This window comes from Aptenodytes forsteri, unplaced genomic scaffold (assembly GCF_000699145.1).
Source record: "Aptenodytes forsteri isolate BGI_AS27 unplaced genomic scaffold, ASM69914v1 Scaffold237, whole genome shotgun sequence".
NCBI lineage: Eukaryota > Metazoa > Chordata > Aves > Sphenisciformes > Spheniscidae > Aptenodytes > Aptenodytes forsteri.
In genome coordinates this window covers 209,553-228,162 of record NW_008794451.1, presented here as the reverse complement: position 1 = coordinate 228,162, position 18,610 = coordinate 209,553, and the positions used below count along the sequence as shown (strand labels likewise).

Below are 18,610 nucleotides of genomic sequence, written 5' to 3'. Positions count from 1 at the left end.
GCTGCCGGGGGGGGTCCCCGGCCAGGCGGGGGCTGGGTGCCTCCTGACAGCTCCCTTATACCCTTCTCCCTGCCCTGCCGCGCCTCGTCTCCTCTCTTCTCTGGGGCTGGGGAACATGTAAGCGAGACTGGCGGCGGGGGGGGGTCCCCAACGCGCCGCCCCCGAGGCGTTCCCAAACGGCCGCCGTCCTCCCGCGGGTCGCCGCTGACCTGTGGGTTTTTGTCTGTGTTCCCTCACGGCAGGGCTCGCTTCTCCCTCCGCCAAGTGAGTCTCCTGGCCCGGGAGGAGCACCGGGCAGACGGCCGCAGCCATGCCGAGCGGTAAGGAGACGCGGCTGCTGCACCTCAGCGAGATGGAGAAGCTGGACAAGACCCTCTTCAGGCTGGAGCAAGGTAGGTAGGGAGCGGCGGCCTGCGGCCTCCTCAGCCTCCTCCTCCACCTCCTCGGCGGGGAGCTCCCGGGACCGGGTGAGAGAGAAATGGCCGGGAGCTCGCCACTTTCTTCAGGCAGCAATGGAAAGGGAGCTCTGCCTGCGTTGGTGTTCTCGTTTTTTGGGAGTTTTTTTGCCTTTTTCTTTTTTTTTTTTTTTACTTATTACCTTGTTTTAATATGAAACCATTTCTGACATGCTTGCTTCCACTGCAGAGCTCTATGGGCTCCGGTTGCGGTTCAGTCTGGCTCATAAAACTCTTGAGAAATGAAGAGCAAATCAGCTAGGAGCTGTCAGTCTTCATGGGAATGTCCTTATAAGTCAAGCTCTCTAGTATTTATCTGCAATGTGTTATGCAACACATAACATTATATATTAATGTTATATAACACATAACATTATATATATATTATTATAATTTTGAAATATATCAGTAATACTAGCACTTTGGAAAGTCTAAGGTAATGTTTCAGCATATGGGATCTTTAGCACCTCTTAAATCTTATCTTGCCTGTAAGATTTCTTATAGCTGTGCTAGGTTAGTATTCTGGCCGCATACTTCTAAGAACTTGACATTGTTTTTCTCTGAAAGTGTTCTTAAGTCTCTTTGTAAAAAAAAAAAAAAAAAACAACAAAAAAAACAAAAAACCCACCAAAAAACACCCCACTAATTGGTCCACTATTATGCTGGTCAGCAAATTCAGACTATAAAACTAAAGCCATTGTCTTTAGAAACCATTGTTAATGATGCAACGATTTTTATTACTCATGAAATTTTGTGGGGTTTATGACTTTATGTTATTGATCTAGGAACCTAATATCAAAGTGATTTAGCAGAGGAGCAAGATTTTGGTTCTTGAGAATAAGAATTCTCTTCAACTGTATTGATTTAAAGATTTGCTGATAGTGTAATCTAAGAAAATGTCAGTAGTGAAGAAGTGCAGAGTTGACCATAACCTCCGTTATTAACTCATCCTTCCAGTTGTATAAGTTTTGTTGGAAGGAGTCACACAGAAGTGCACAGCTATCAAACATTCAAAGTGCCTCTGCTGGTAGCAGTCTCTGAGAGGGCATAGCTAATTTTGCCACAGCATTCCTGATGTTGGTGTAACTGTTACAGGAAATAAGATATCAATGGCATATATCCTTGTGATCTAATTTTAGTAATCCCTGTAATAAAATGTCAGGACAGTATTGGGGAGAGTGTACTTAACCTTCCAAAAGTGGTTTTTTTTTTCCTGTAAGATTTTTTTTTTTTGCAATCAAATGAGCTTCATTTTACCTGACAGACATTCAGATCCTAAAACCACTGCTTTACATGGTGGTTTTGGTGCAGTGGTGATCATGTTAATAAGAGAAACTGCAAGCTTGGTGAGACTTGCATTTAAATATATTCAGACATTGAATTCTCATATTAGAGTCCCCATGATGCTACTTAATAAGCAAGTGGCTTTTTTTCAACTTAAGATACTGGAACTTGCCGTTGTTCAGGGTTTTTTACACTTTATAATTCATTATCTGTGTATTAATAACTTTCTCTTTTTACAAATACTCAGGTTTCTTTTACTCCAATTTTGTAGACTGCTAGGGCTAGTAGTAGGTGTGTTACTACAGCTAACTACATGACTGGCATGTAATTTAATAAAAGTTATTGTGCAAACACTTATACCTGTTTCAGTCACTTGAAAGGACCCTGTAATTAGCCATGCACATGATGGTGGCCCTCATACCTGCAAGTGGAAACCTATTCTGAAACCTGTTGACTAAACTGAATTTTTCATATCCAACTGAACAGACTATAGTATGGGTTTAGGTCCTAATATTTAAACTTAATTTTGTTCTTGTTATCATGGGTATCTTAAGCCTAAATAGTGCTCTTTCTATGTGTGTGTGTGACCTGCAGCACATATACAAAACTCCCTTTGATTTGTTGAGCTCTCTGAAAGTTTAACAATTTGTTTGTACATTGTAGATTACACACAAGTATATATCATTTTACAGTTAAAAGCATAAGGAATTTAGCGTTGTTTAGTGAACCCTCAATGAAGAATGAAGGGATTTGAAATATCTTCTGTTTTGAAATGTGTTCCTATTTTTTTTCAGATGTTTTCATGGGTCAGCTTAATATATAGAGTTGGTAAACCTAAATACTTAAATACTACATGAATCAAAATCGGCATAAAATTGTATGTAGTCTGGTGATCTTGATGTTTTGCTGTGTTTTGTTTTTAAGACTTTTTATATAGCAAAGAGGAACAAATTGGAAAGGAGATAAATAGTGCCATATAAGTAAAGGAAAAGGACTATGTGTAAAGTGTGCAAAGAACAGTGTTAGGAAAGTAGGGAGAGATGATGCTGTAGAAATAGACCATTCTGCCAAAATTCTTGGCAGATATGTTGGTGCACTTTCTTCTTAACATAATATAAAATTATGATTTGTAATAACAGAATAGAAATATTTAGTCCTCCAGATAAAGTGATTTTATCTTTTTTCTTGAGGTTTTGAACTACAGTTCCGATTGGGCCCGACTCTTCAAGGCAAGCCCGTTACCGTGTACACAAATTATCCAGCTTCTGGAGAAGTATTTGATCGCCACAAGTTCAGGACACTATCGTGGCACAATCCCACAGGAAAAGAAGATGACTCTGACAAGTACTGCAAGCTGGATCTCCAAATTTCTGGGTCGTACCAGTACTATTTCAGTCTTGGGTAAGTGAAATCTATACTTACAGCCAAATGGCAGTCTGCTCCCTTGGTCTACATTTTAACCTGGAGAAATCACTGTTAAGAATAAAAACATTTTTTCCATGCATTTTTCAAACTGCAACCGTGGGGCCTATCTGAATCTGCTAATGAAAGAGAGTAGCTGTGGTGGTTGTCTAATACTTTCTGATGCAAAGATACTCTGGAAAATATATACGGAACAAAGTTGATGAATTTTCTGTAAACGTTGGAAAGGCGAGCCATTTTTACTTAGAATGCCAATGACTGAAAACTTGTATCTGAATGATTAATTTGTACTTTCTTCATTGACTTTGAAGGTTGTTTTCGGTCTTTCTAGCACAGAGGTTCTGGCATTCTTTACTTCACATTCTTTACTTCCTCCTTTGTCTCAACAGGACAAGCGCAGAGGAGAATGCCAGTATCTGTAATGATTGTAGTCTGGTATTCTGAGTTTCTGGAAAATGGGTGGTTAAATTCCCTCAGGCTTAAAAGGGCATTTAGTTCGGGTCTCTTCCCGAGGATGGTGCTCCAAATGGAGGTCTTTGTATCAAAGATGGGCAGTCATGCTTTCTTGTTTCTGACCATATCCTGAAAGGAGAAACCAGTACTCTGTCTCAAAAAATAACAAAGGTATCTCACTTTTGCAGAGAGTTTAAAGCTCTGTATCCCAACTGTATTCTTGTAAGCAACTGGCATAAGTCCAGTAGAGAGATGATGCCTAAGAGATGAACATCTCTTCAGTGTTTGCTGTTTTCTTCAGGTGCCCTGCAGTCCTGTTCCCCACCTCCCCCCAGCCACTGTACTGGGCTACTGTGTTTTTGAAATAGCTGTGCTTGTTGGATTCTCTTTCTGAAACTGACTGGTACAATGGGTGTTTACTATATCAATGAAAATTAATTTTTCCTAGAAATGAAAAAAGTGGTGGAGGTTACATAGTTGTGGATCCTATTTTGCGTGTTGGAGCTGATAATCATGTGTTACCTTTGGATTGTATTACACTCCAGACGTTCCTCGCTAAGTGTCTGGGACCATTTCATGAATGGGAAGATAGGCTTAAAGTTGCAAAAGAAACAGGTAATGCCAATACATATATTAAAGGATATATGTTTCTGTGTTTTGATCAAAACCCAAAGTTACACTGAAGAGCTTCAGTGTAAACAGCTCATTTGTTCTTTAGTTTGTAGACTAAGTATTTTCCACGAGATTCAATTTATTTAACAGATTAAGTCAGTGAAATGATTAAAATATTTGCAGAGGTGCAAAAATTCAGGGATTTCCTGATATGGGAAACCACTTTTGTTTTACTGTTTTGATTTCAGATAGACTTGGAAGTTTGTAGAACTGACAGGGTGATTTTTTTTTAAAGCTTGTGTTATGTAGAATTTCAAGGGGAAGATTCAGATTCATTTGCGCTGGTTAATCCAAACAATAGCTTTAAGTACATGTTATAACTGTAACTTATTATGCTTCTTTCAATTAACTTTGACTGTAACTTGTTTTTCTTATTTAATAAATGGCTTCTTATTACGTAGGTTACAACATGATTCATTTTACACCGCTGCAGAAGCTTGGACTGTCTAGATCATGTTATTCACTGGCTGATCAGTTAGAAGTAAATCCTGAATTTTCAAGCCACAATAAAAAGTGCACTTGGAGCGATATAGGAGCTCTTGTGGAAAAATTGAAAAATGAATGGAATATGCTTTGCATCACAGATGTAGTCTACAATCATACTGGTATGATTTTTGTGTGTGTTAATAACCAGATTGGTCCTAGAATCATATTTCATTATTCCCTTAACTTTTCCCCCTTGCACCCATCTTTTAGTAGCCGTTTTAAGCAACCTAGTTGTCTCTGTCTTTGAATCTCTCAAATCCAGGTCAACTCTTTACAATTATAATTGATAGGTCTCCATAACAGATGTAAAAGATTTAGTATTGTTACTGAAAGAGTGAATAGAGCCCTTCTCAGAATTAATGAACTGTGCATATGTCTGTATTTTTATAATATGCTTATTTCTATGACCTGTGGTGTGCAGCTCCCACATAAATGAATGGAATCTGCATTATGAATTATTTGGCGAACATAAACTGAGTACTTTCTTGTTAAACAGGGTATTATTTTTGTAGCTGCTTAAAAGTAACTGCTCTAATTTGGATCTAAAATGCAGACAACAAACAGAATAGGGACAAGAGGCTAGGATTAAGCAATGGAGGAAATGTTACAGCTCAGTCTGTGGGGAAAGGAAGAAAAAGAGAGAGCTTTGTGTTTGGGGTGGGGGGGTTTAAGCATAGATACGCCAACGCATTGAAGGCTTTACTTCTCTTGCTTTTCGTAGCTAAAGTTGTCTGTTGTGCAGAGAGGGACGGTGGGTTTTCTTCAGTATGATCTGATGAAATTTAAATTATAGTACTTCATCATTTATAAGTTTGCTGATTATTTGGATAATGAGTTTATTTTGATTATGTTTATAATGCAGTTTTCATCTTATGCTGTAATCCTAAAGATCACAATAATTAGCATTCTCATAGCAGGGAGTACAACAAATGGTTCTGTATGTTGATGTTACAGTCCTCTGAGGCTTAAAAAAACCCTAACTACAGATATCTGTGAATTTCAAGCTTTATTTGCTTTAGTTCTTTGGTGTTGACTGCTGCCAAACATTCCTGTCCTGTCAGTCTGCAATGCAATGTGGGCCCTGTTGTTTGCCCTATCTGTTTGTTGAAAAGTTACTGAGTATACTTATTGGCTATGTGTCTGAGGGAATTAGGCTTTTAAACATTCTCCCAATTTCGGATAAAAAATTTCTTGCACTTTATCAAGTAGAAGTTCGGTTTCACACATGCTTGAGATCCTGTCATCTTTTTACTGTGTATATTTGCATGCTACCAAGGAGAATGTTTTTATGGACAGAAATATCTAAGTCTAAACTAATTATTAGACTCCAAAATATATTTGAGAAGAAAAATGTCACATTATTACTTGGCTACATCTGTAGAAGGACTTTTTCAGGTTATGATCAGAGTTCAAAGTAATCTTCCTTGGGATGGATGACTAAACATTTGTACTATGGTGAAAGGATGTTTAGAAGTGTCTTCTAACAGGATAGAAATATTCAAATGACCATGGTCCTGACTTACACCATTAAGCAAGGTATACTCGATGGCTTTCTTTCCCACTCTCAAACTTTTAAACTCGAATTCCCCCCCCCGGACTTTGTTGTTTATAATCAAAACCTCTTGATTTACAACTGACTCCAAACTTTGTTAAATGCCAAATTTAGCATAAGCAGAAAGATACATTGATAAATGTCTGAGTAGTCAATAATGTTGTATATGCCTGTGGAGGTAAAACACTTTGGGGGCTTTTGAAATAAGAAAATAGGCAAATAGTTTTTGGGGTTCTTTTTGTCTGGATCTTGATTAGATGGAAATTTAACTTCACTTTTTTTTTTGGTATTTTACTTGAACGGTAATTTCTAGTACTTAAATTAGTTCATTCCTGCACATTAGAGTGATTTAATTGTAAAACATGTTCCATAGACCCATTTGAATATAAAAACCACACAAAATGTATAGTCAGTTAGTTTGAACACATTATGGATACTTGCACATCATTATTAGTTCTGCAGCATGTCTGCATTAAAAGCTTGAGTTGTCTCACAGTAAATCCTCTAATGCTGCTAATTCTAACAGCTCATGAGCCCTCAGCTTACAGTGGTTCTGTCTGTTGGTAGTTACTGCCTTCTAGCTGAGACCACTGTGTAAAAATGGCAATGCTTCCCCTCTGTTCCTGTTGTCAAGTCAGACAGCTCACTTTCAGTGTTAAGCAGTTAAGCCAAGGTGTTTGGTTTTCACACTGGAATGGATAACAGATTGCTTGCACAGTAGAGAACGGTGGGCATCAGTTTTTGATGTTAAGGTCTCTGTTAGTCTCTAATGAAAGCCAGCATCTATGGCCTGACTTTAAAAGTAAAGTAGATGCATGCGCTAATGTTAAATATAGATGCACCTTTGGCACATTAGCAGGAGTATCATAGATAAACTTGCAAACCCTGTCTGGTAACTGGGTAGATGTGCCCTTTTTGGACTGCTGTTTCTTTCAGGGTGTTCAAACACCCTCAAATAAGTGTTCGCTGGCATGTACTTTTCACCAGGAGATAGAAAAAGGAGAGTTGTTTTTTCCTTTTCTGAGTTTTCAATGGCTGTAATAAATCATATGAAGTAATACAATAAACTGAAATAAATTATACTTTCTTTATCTTTCAGAAGAGGCTACTATTGTCTAATTGCAATTTAACACTTGGGTAAATCCTGCTTCCAAGCACTTAACTAATTGCACCAAACACCACCTTTTCTCAGCTTTATAAAGGGGAGAAAAAAAAAAGAAGTCTTGGGCAGTGGGCATCACTACTAAATATTAAGTTTGTGTTTAATTTATATAACAATGAATTAGTCCTTTGAAAAATGTGAAACTATTTTCTTAAATAATAATGTAATGAATTTTAGAAATTGTTTTCTGTAATTCCTTAATATTTCCATATTTTTATGCTTGTGTGTATTTTCTCCCTAGCTGTAACAAATGTAATCACAAGTGATGTTTTGGGCAAAGTTTTTTCTGCAGAATTAGATTTCTTTTGGTGTTACATTGTGAATCATTGGAGCTTACCTTCTGATCAGAAAACATCATTCTGTTCCATACCAGAATTAGTGGAAGGCGTGTTGACTTTTTTTTTTGCATGATAACACCTTAGATTTAACTGATACATTGTCTTTTTAGAACTAATTGTATTTACTCATGGAAGTCCTTTATAGTAAATCATGGTTCTTGCTAGATGAATAGAGTAAGCTAGTTTTGCGTAAAAATATTTTTTTTTGGAAGTAGTATATGTATTTTTAAAAAAAAAAAGGGGGGGGGGGGGAGATCTGGTTGGCCTAGAACAGCCTTTAACAGCCTGACCTTATTATTGCTTTTTGTAACTTTAAAATAAGTATGGTGGTTTTAGTTGTAGGTGGCATTTAAACAATGAAGATCTTGATTTCCACAAATGGTTTGACCTTATAAACATGGAATTTTGCCATGTTTATAATGGTATTGAGATGTAATTTAAGAGGGTGTTCAGAAGAGCTGTTCACTCTATAGATCGAGAGACTACACTCTTTTCCTTTGACATTTTTGTTTGAACTTCTTTGAACTAAGCAAACTTGGGTTTTAAGTGTTAATTGTTCTGCTATAACTTTGGACACGTTAATGGCTCTTTCTTCATGTTTCCAGTATAATAATTTGTTTTCCCTTGTGTGAAGTACTACTACTATTTTCTCTGCTTTTCTAAAACAATGGATTAATGACATGTTCTATGAAAAATTATTTAAAAAACACCTTGTAAAACCTGAGTAATAATTTTTTTTGGTTCTTATGCACTCTGTGCTTTTTTTTGCATTTAGTTTTTCAATTGCAGAGATTCATTCAAAAGAATATGTGAAAATTATTTTCAGTTTAAACTGTGTTTAAGACCATTCCAAAAATGGAAAGAAATTAACTCTTGAGGATTTTATCTTCATTGTCATAGTTCCAAAATCAAAATTCTCTCTACTATACATGTATTTACTCATACTGCTGCATGCACACTACTGTCTGTATTAGAATATTACACCCATTTTCTAGTGAAGGCTCTTTACCTTCTCTGAGTTAATTCTTACTGTTCAGCATATCTTCTGGTGCCTGTTGATGCTACGGGGGATTTTTTAGAAAATAGACACAGTGTAGTGTTTGATCTGAACTAGTGTTCCACTTGCATGCACCAGACAGTGCGCTTATCTTCCTGTGTAAGACTCGGTGGCATTGTTTCCCACCACTCCGCTTCTTATTATGTACACAACAGTGTCACGGCTAATCCTTTCTTAAAAGCCCATTTAGCTACATTTTTCATTAATTATTTCTTGGGTGGTGTGTGTGTATCATCTGATAGGGTGTCATGGTTTAACCCGGCAGGCAGCTAAACACCACACAGCTTTTTCCCCCCCCCCCCCCCCCCCGCCCCCCCTCCGGCCAAGAGGGATGGGGGGGAGGAGTAAAATTTGTGGGTTGAGATAAAGACAGTTTAATAGGACAGAAAAGAAAGGGAAAATAATAATGATGATGATAAAAGAATATACAAAATAAGTGATACTGATGCGTAATGCAATTGCTTGCCACCCGCCAACTGATGCCCTGCCAGTCCCTGAGCAGTGGTTGCTGCCCCCCCAGCCAACTCCCCCCAGTTTCTATACTGATCGTGACGTCATGTGGTACGGAATAGCCCTTTGGCCAGTTGGGGTCGGCTGTCCTGGCTGTGCCCCCTCCCAGCTTCTCGCTGGCAGGGCATGAGAAGCTGAAAAGTCCTTGACTAGTATAAGCACTGCTCAGCAACACCTAAAATGTTGGTGTGTTATCAACATTGTTCTCACCCTAAATCCAAAACACAGCACTGTACCAGCTACTAGGAAGGAAATTAACTCTATCCCAGCCAAAACCAGGACATAGGGTTAAGAATATTAAAAAATAAACAACTTAGGCCATCTTAAATCTTGGTTTGGGATGTATGTTTGGCTTTCAACACACAAAGAGTATTTCATGTCCATTATTTGATGTATTTCCTGCAACAAAAATGTGATTTTTTTTTTTTTTTTTAGTGTTTTAGAATTGGTGGTACTATTGCATATTTTTATGTAACTAAGTTTCTCTGCAGTCTCTGCAACTGTAGTTGTTGCAAAACAAATGACTGTCAGTAATGCACACCTCTGCATAAGACATGATTTTCTATTGGCATGGAAAACTTTAGTTGAAACGTGAACTAAGTATACGTGCCGTAGTACCTTAACTTCTTGGTATTAAGACATTTGCACAAAACAACTAAGTGTTCAGCTTTTGTGCTTACTTCCCCCCCCCTTTCTTGAATAAGCTGCTAACAGTGAATGGCTCAGGATGCATCCAGAATGTGCCTACAACCTTGTAAATTCTCCTCACCTGAAGCCGGCTTGGGTCTTGGATAGAGCTCTGTGGCACTTGACCTGTATGGTTGCTGATGGAAAATATACTGCTAAAGGGGTCCCTCCCTTGATTGAAAATGATCATCACCTGAATGTAAGTGAATGAGAACTAAGTATAAACTAATGAACACTATAAATAGCTGAATAAACCTTTAATATTTCTAAGGTTGTGGAAATGCACAAAAAATGGTGTATATTTTGTAGATTAATTAAGGAAACCCTTTACTCCCCAGTATTTTTTTCTGAACAATTCATATGAGCACTTAGCTTTTCTTAATTATATTAATCATTGACATTATTAACCAACAAAACTCTTATTTTTACAGTGTATCCGTAAAATAATTTGGGAAGATGTATATCCAAAAATTAAACTATGGGAATTTTTCCAAGTGGATGTTAACAAAGCTGTGCAGCAATTTAAAACCCTTCTAACTCAAGGTAAAGGAAGGGTATGTTGCTAAAGCATGTGGATTATATATTTCTAGTTCAAGAAACTTATAGGTAAACTTAATAATAAGCTGGAAAACAAAATAATCCCATTTTTTGCTATGTGAGAAATCTACCACGCTGATTTAAGCATACAAGAATGCTTTGAGTGCTAGTAAATCTTTGAAGACTTCGCACGCCTTCGAAGCCTTTATCTACCTGTGTCTTGCTTATGCTAGAATTATAAAAGTTGTATGTCTTTTTAAATGTAATTCCTATTTTTACTTTATGAATACTCTTTTCTATCTTGTTCTTAGGCAAAATGAGCACTAAATCTGATCCAAATCAACATCTTCACATAGTTCAGGACCCTGATTATAGACGATTTGGCTGTACTGTAGATATGAATATAGCATTGGCAACCTTCATACCACACAGGTATTGTATTATTGATTATAAGTTAAAATCGCAAGTGAAGTTAAATTTGCAAAACCAAATAAATGAAATTATTTTTAGAGATGGGAAAAATTTTATTTTTCATTCCTTTCCGTTATGTATACTGCATGTTTTAAAAATAAATTATTCTAATTGTTCTCTGATTTTAATGTCTTCCTGGTAAGCAATGGACCAGCTGCAATAGAAGAATGTTGTAACTGGTTTCGCAAGAGGATTGAGGAACTGAATGCTGAACAATACAGACAAACTAATCACCATCAAGAGCAGGTCTTATAATTACTGTGTTTTAATGCTGAATTGTTTTAAATTGCAAATAAATGTAGGCATTTCAATAATGCATAATTTAATTATTTCTAGGCTGTCAATTGTCTTGTGGGGACTGTGGTTTATGAACGACTGGCTGGTGATGGTCCTAAGCTGGGTCCTATCAGTAGAAAATATCCTTTAGTTACCGGGTAATTTTTTTTGTTTTGTTTGGAAACTAGTAGAATCTATCCAGGGAAAGTGAATTCAAAGTTCATTAAAAGTGTTCATTTATATGTACAAGTATACATTTTCTTTCCCATGGACAAATGCCACTTAATGAATTGACTGTCTTTTTTAAGGAACAATGACAACTGTTTAATAAACAAATGTGACCAGACAGCATGAAACAATAGTCGGAGCACATCGAAGCCTTACATAGTGCAAATTGCTCTTGTAGGTGGAAGAGGGGTGGAAGTAGGAAAGCTTACACCTTTCAAGTTTGATGTACTTGATGCCACTCATGTATCTGAAGGGCTAGGGCTTTAATCTTACACTACCAGCTGACACCAAGATAGTGGCAACACCTGTCCTTTCTTCTTCAAGACATGCTACAAAATAGAAAACTCCCCATCACTTATAGTCTAGCAGCTGCTGGGGGTTTTTTTTGTATCTGTTTTATCTACAAGCTAGTTCATAGCAGATATTTTAATTTCAAAGACAATGAATTTCAGCTTGGGTTACCTTTATATTTTTGTTTTCTTTTTTTAATTGCCTGTCTATTCTGTAGGTATTTTACTTATCCATTCAAAGAGCTGACTGTGGAGGAAGAAGAAACGATGATACATCAGCCAGATAAAGCTTGTTATTTCATGGCTCATAATGGCTGGGTTATGGGAGATGATCCTCTTCGAAACTTTGCAGAACCAGGTTTGTAAAAGAACTTTGAATCATCTTATAAACGTTTTGATATTCTAGCCAAAACAAAAAGGATCTTATTTAATTCATCTTTTTTCCAGATGTATTCCTATGAAGCTGCAGAATAGCAGACAGATACTCAGTTTATAGCACTTTTATTTCCTGTTCAGCATACAGATCAACTATAAGAACTGGGATTTGAGGTATAGTTTTGCAAGATTTGAGAGGGAAATTACCAGCTTTCTGCCACTGAGATGGGGACATCCTGCCTCCCCACTTCTGTCATTGTCTTTGCTTACTTTGTTCCAACACCACTGCTTGTTGGCATTTCCATAAGACAATGACGGTGTGGCAGAAAACTAATGCAATAAAAAGGTGGATAGTATTTTACTGCGTTATTGAGCAAAAACTGGATCCTTGAAAGGTCCAGTGAGTGGCAGTCAGGCAGTCAAGAGGTGACCCAATTACTCCAAAATAAGTCTGCAGATTACTTGTGAGGGTAAGTAAGATAAGGTATGAATTCACCACGCACTAAAATATTGTATTCTAACCCCTTTGGGGACAGCATTGATATCCAATAAAAGCAAGACAGAACTCTTGTTTTCAGAGTAGTCATTCACTCTGTAAACTGAATCAAACAAAGGCCAGTTTAATTCTAATTAAAAACATCTATCTACGAGTTTGTTGAGTCTGCTTTAAAAGCTAATCTGATTGATACTCCAGAGTGATCAGAAGTTAGCAAACACCTCATTTCTGCAAAATAATCTACAGCCCTTCCAATGCTTTTTATTTACTTTTTTCTCCTTTGCAAGGATGAAGGTAATATGTGTTTCAAGGGTGTTTTTGTTGAGTTGCCTTTCAGCTAATTGCCCTTTCTTCTGGGAAGACTGTTGTATTTTTTCCTTCAGTCACTGGCATTAGTTAGCATACCTAACTTCCGCTATCGAGTTCTCTGTTAATTCGTCTGTAACTTTGAGTGCTTTATACTTGTGTTATACCTTTGTTTTATGCTACACATTATTTCAACTGAGAATACAGTGTGAAAAGATGATACGTAGGGGCACAAATACAGGAATTGCAAAACAAACGCAGCTAGTTCTGTAAATGGCCCTTAAAAAAATCATGGTGTACATCCAAAAAAAGTGAATTTTTCTGTCCATGTTGCTGTGTTGCCATTAGTGAAGATAAAAGGTAGGCTGTGCTTAAGTGAATGTTTTTGGAAGTAGTGGTGACTTACAATCCCTTCTCTTTACTTACTAGCTGCTTACTCTCGTGCGTCTTTCATTGTGTAGGCCCAATCACTTCGGTGTCCATAATGCGAGCCTTAGGGAATTAGTCTGGCTGAAAAATAATCTCTTTGCTAAGGCAGGATTACTTTTCAGCTGAACAAGTTTCCTGATCTAATTCAAGATTCAACCACTAAAATAACTGCGGTGATGCATCAGTATAGCTGGTCTAGGAGTAGCAGAAAGCAATGGAGTAGCTCTGTCTTACCTATCCTGAGTGGTGCTGACCCTGTTCATGCTTTGATCACGTTTAGATAAGATGAATATAAACAGACCTTCAGAAGACTGATGGCTGGAAGATAATTGTATTTCTCTTATGTGGGGTCTGATTATTGGCAATTCCATGATTGTGCCTGGATATTATATGTTGCAAATAGTGTGGGGTACTGGTGGTTTTGTTTGTTTGTTTTTTAAATGATATACTGCCATTGTCAAATATGTGATTTACATAGGAGAGAAGTCACTTTTTTTTTTATATGGACTGATTTTTTAAGTCTGTCACAGTTAAACCTCTGTCAGTATATTCTGTGCAGTAAGTATATTACAGGTGAACTCAGATTTAAAATTCTTTTTGATGCAATCAATACTGGTGGTTTTGTTTGTTTGTTTTTTAAATGATATACTGCCATTGTCAAATATGTGATTTACATAGGAGAGAAGTCACTTTTTTTTTTATATGGACTGATTTTTTAAGTCTGTCACAGTTAAACCTCTGTCAGTATATTCTGTGCAGTAAGTATATTACAGGTGAACTCAGATTTAAAATTCTTTTTGATGCAATCAATAAAAAAAAAAAGGCAAAAAATAGTATATGAAACTAGACTAGATGGAGGATAAGTATTTTTATACACACAAAAATTAAGGGACTTTGTTGTCCATTTAAGTGACCTACCTGCCTAAGTACTTCTGGAAATTTTGACTTACATCATCACAGTCTGCTGTTAACAGAACATAAAATTTTAAATTGTGGCTGGGGGGGGGGGGGGGGGGGAGAAAGGGGGGGATGTTTTTTAGATGCTTTTTTATAATTTGGCCAGTATAAACAACGGAACTACTGATTTTGTTCATCTGTTTGCTGCTTTTTTCTTTTTTTCCTCAAGTACAGTTTTTATACTAATTTGAAAAGGAATTTGATTTCAATCTGAAAAATTATTTCAGTATCACTATAGAAGTTAAATATTCTCTTGGAGTAGTCTGAAATTATACATCAGTGTAGGGTGTGTAGATTTTGAGTTGATACGATTATTGTTAGAATTTTTACTCTTCATCAGTGTTCTCCTGCTCTTCAGCAGTAGAAAATTAAATACCACATTTTCATTTTGGCGCACATTCTATACTATAGATATATACACTATAGTGAATTTGTTTCCCTTACAGGTTCAAATGTTTACTTGAGAAGAGAGCTTATTTGTTGGGGAGACAGTGTGAAACTGCGTTATGGTAATAAACCTGAAGACTGCCCATACCTCTGGGCACATATGAAAAAATACACTGAAATCACTGCCACATATTTCCATGGTATTCGTCTTGACAACTGTCACTCAACACCTATTCATGTAGCTGAGGTACGTGAAATTAAGCATATTTATTATAAAGCGGCTTCTGTCTGTGAAATACGTCCTGCACTGTTGCTACAAAATCTGCAGGATCTCTGCATGGCAGAGTTCAGGTGTGAATGAATCTTCCTCACAGCATAAGCAAGGTTTCTTGACTGGTAATGTTTAGATACAGTTTCAGCTACTTTAAACAGTTACTAGAGTGGTGTAGCTATTGTATCTTTTAATTCTCCACTTTAGCTGAAATATTGCAGATGTGGATGGGCCTGGCTAACTTTTCCCTTACGTAGCTATGGCCTTAGTGCAATGGCTGCCAGTATCCAGCATGGCAGTTTTAGCTGGGGTGATTGTCAAGACTTGGTTAAAAGTCTTAGTTTTTCTTTGCCATATATATTTTGCTATTGCTGAATTAAACAGGAAGTGTTTTATGTCCCAGAATTTAAAAGTTGGTAAAGAACACCTGCAGAAAGTTTAGTCTGGCAGGCTTATTGCTAAGATTGGTGCTTATTGTTTACCACAGAGCTGACTATATCCAGAAATTGCACTTACCTAGTAAATTAGCTTTAAATAGCTTTGAGTAGTTCAGCTTGTTAGTGTTTAGCCTTAGCTTGGTTACAGAGCTTACCTAAATCTATGAAGACCTCTCTAAAACAAGTTGATTTGCCCACACAAAAGTTGTAAGTGGCTCTTAAATGCAGCCATTTCAAAACTTATGTCATTCTTTCATTTATCGTTACTATTTTTGGAGTGGTAACTCTGAAGGCTTAAACTGAAGTCCTCCTCAGATTTCTTACCTTAACAGGTATCTCTTTAATCCAACCTTTTGTTCTTGCATTTTGAGTTAAGATTTTGTTTAAAAACAAAGTTGTAATTAGCTTAAAGTCTTCAGAGAATTTCCTAGAATTACTCAGTCCATAAATAATCTCTGTAAAATACAAACATGGTTTTTATGAATGTTACCTGTTGTTAATATTTTTTTAATGAACTGCATATATGAGCGACTCATTTATGTTTGGTTAACATTCATGTTAATGATTGCATATACATAGCTGACAATGGATGTCTTGCATTAAAAATGTGTTATGATCTATAGGAGATGCTAGCAACAGCCAGATCAGTCAGACCTAATCTTTATGTGATAGCTGAACTCTTCACGGGCAGTGAGTACATTGACAATGTTTTTGTCAACCGCCTGGGAATTACCAGCCTGATTAGAGGTACAATAAGCAGTTGAAAATTATGTAGGATTGTTGTGTATGGTTTGGAGTTTTTAATGTGAAACTAACATTGGTATGCTTTTATATTTTTCTTACATATACATGTTCTTTGCTTATGCAATTACCTTTTCTTCTTCATGTTCTATTTAACTTCTCCTGTGTTGTATGCTAATTCTTAATTTTGCTTGCGTTTGTGTGTCCTTCTGTGTAACAACTTTTTTTGTTCCTTAATCTTGGCTTTCTATTTTTCTGCTGCGTGGCATTTTCCTATTGTCCAATCCCTGCCTAGCTTTGAAACTTGTCCTTTTTTTTGTATCTACCTTTCCCCTTTCTGTGGCTTTTTTGGCTGTGCTTTTTGCAGTACATGCTGGACACAGCTAGAAAATTGCAAGCCGATTTGTATGTAGTGGCTGAACTGTTCACAGGAAATGAGGAGCTGGACAATATCTTTGTGAATAGGCTGGGCATTACCTCCTTAATAAGAGGTAGGCTTGCTGTGTGTGTGATCTCTTTCCAATGAGAGATTATAGATTATGTGCTTTTTTCTGAGGAAAAGGTTTCTTCTGGATTATGCACTTTTAATTTCATACTCCATGTAATCAGAAGTACAGTTTTTGTATTGTGACTTTTTTGATACTCAGCAAAAAATACAGTACTAGCTGTAAAATAAAAGAAGACATCCTGCATTAGTTTACAGAAGGTTAAATATTTCACTCTTATTCTAGCGAGACAAAAGGAAGTTGTAGCACAGTTCTGCTATGCAAGTGCTGTATCACGTCTGATTTTTGTTGCGTGAGTTTAAAGCCTATGAGAAACAGTTTGAGAGCTCTGCTTTTTTTTTCTCCCATTTTTCCCTTACCTTTCTCTACCTTAATATATTAAGGTAAATAGAATACTCCAAGGTTGTGTATCCACATTGGAGAATATAGTTTTAATGTGATTTTTTTTTAAATGATTGAACACACTGAAATAACAACTGTAAAATGCTGCCTTGACATCTTTGTGCATGCTGTACTCTATGGTAGTTATGCAAGCACTTACCTATTTTGTTCTTTAGAGGCAATGACTGCTTATAATAGCCATGAAGAGGGAAGGTTGGTTTATCGTTTTGGAGGTGAACCTGTTGGCTCTTTTGTTCAGCCACGTTTGAGGCCTTTGACGCCAGCTATTGCTCATGCACTGTTTATGGATATTACACATGATAATGAATGTCCAATTCAGGTGAGCACCTAAACCGAAACCCAAAGTTTACATTTAATGCTTTCTGCATTGGTATTTCTGAACCATGGGAGGGCTTGGTGCAATCTGGATATTTTTCCTGAGTGATATTTAGGAAAAATGTGTTTCAGAGCTTCAAGTTTTCATGCAGAGAATAAAATTCTGTAACAACTCCTTCTGACGTTCAAGATTTTGTCTTTCAAGAGAAAAAGTATATAAAGCTACTTAATGAGCTGTTTTGATTCTTTCATTCCAGCTACTATGAGTGGATTGTTAACCTGTTCTCCTAAGCTCCTGTTTTACAGGAGAGAATGAAAGAGAATGGTGGGGAATTGGAGTGCTTATTTTTGAGGGTTTCTCTTAAGTTGCTTTTGTTAGTGCATTTGTAGTAATTCCTTTCAATAATTCTGTTGTGATTGAGAAAATGATGATCATGTGATTAGCAATTCCTCTGTTAAACTGAGTGTCTTCTGTATGCTGAATTGGGAGGGATGAATTATGTCTTTGTTTCACTATTTATTACCTATTTATTTTTTAACGTAGCACCGATCTGCATATGATGCTCTTCCTAGCGCAATGATTGTTTCCATGGCATGCTGTGCTACAGGAAGCACCAAAGGCTATGATGAACTAGTACCACACCAGGTATGTGTCTATAGTTTAACTCCTAAGTTACTTTTAAAAATGTAAACTTTATTCTTGTCTTAAGACATATATTTTAACATTGTTTATTTGAAATTCCAAGCAGTTTACTAGCTGGCATTACTTTGGATTGTCCAATTTCATATGAAACTTGAATTGATTATATAGTTGAGACCTCCAGCTGGTTTGTTGGTTGTTTGGGTTTTTTTAGAGTAGTTGATACTTGCTTAAATCTTAATTTCTTTACAGATCTCTGTAGTATCTGAAGAGAGGTTTTATGCAAAATGGAATCCAGCAGGACACCTGACTTCTGGTGAAGTTAATTTCCAAACAGGAATTCTAGCAGGAAGGCTGGCCATGAACAGGCTGCATCAGGAGCTGGCGGCTAAGGGCTTTAATCAGGCAAGAAGTGAGGGTAACATTGCGATTTCCCCGTAATTATGTTCTGAGTGAGCACAGTTGCAA

The 18,610-nt window shown here is 36.9% G+C and overlaps 1 protein-coding gene across 1 annotated transcript in view; it reads left to right on the top strand.

Moving 5' to 3' along the window:
* Positions 1 to 6: 6 nt before the first annotated feature.
* Positions 7 to 18,610, top strand: part of AGL (amylo-alpha-1, 6-glucosidase, 4-alpha-glucanotransferase) — a 43,891-nt gene continuing 25,287 nt past the window's right edge. The window contains exons 1-16 of the mRNA XM_009290443.2: positions 7 to 117; positions 243 to 392; positions 2,930 to 3,140; positions 4,063 to 4,229; positions 4,688 to 4,891; positions 10,096 to 10,277; positions 10,510 to 10,621; positions 10,927 to 11,047; positions 11,230 to 11,332; positions 11,423 to 11,520; positions 12,099 to 12,238; positions 14,890 to 15,077; positions 16,162 to 16,285; positions 17,343 to 17,506; positions 18,047 to 18,148; positions 18,395 to 18,547. Of these exons, the coding sequence (XP_009288718.1) occupies positions 311 to 392; positions 2,930 to 3,140; positions 4,063 to 4,229; positions 4,688 to 4,891; positions 10,096 to 10,277; positions 10,510 to 10,621; positions 10,927 to 11,047; positions 11,230 to 11,332; positions 11,423 to 11,520; positions 12,099 to 12,238; positions 14,890 to 15,077; positions 16,162 to 16,285; positions 17,343 to 17,506; positions 18,047 to 18,148; positions 18,395 to 18,547 (2,151 nt within the window). The 5' untranslated portion in view covers positions 7 to 117; positions 243 to 310. The remainder of the gene's footprint in view (positions 118 to 242; positions 393 to 2,929; positions 3,141 to 4,062; positions 4,230 to 4,687; positions 4,892 to 10,095; positions 10,278 to 10,509; positions 10,622 to 10,926; positions 11,048 to 11,229; positions 11,333 to 11,422; positions 11,521 to 12,098; positions 12,239 to 14,889; positions 15,078 to 16,161; positions 16,286 to 17,342; positions 17,507 to 18,046; positions 18,149 to 18,394; positions 18,548 to 18,610) is intronic.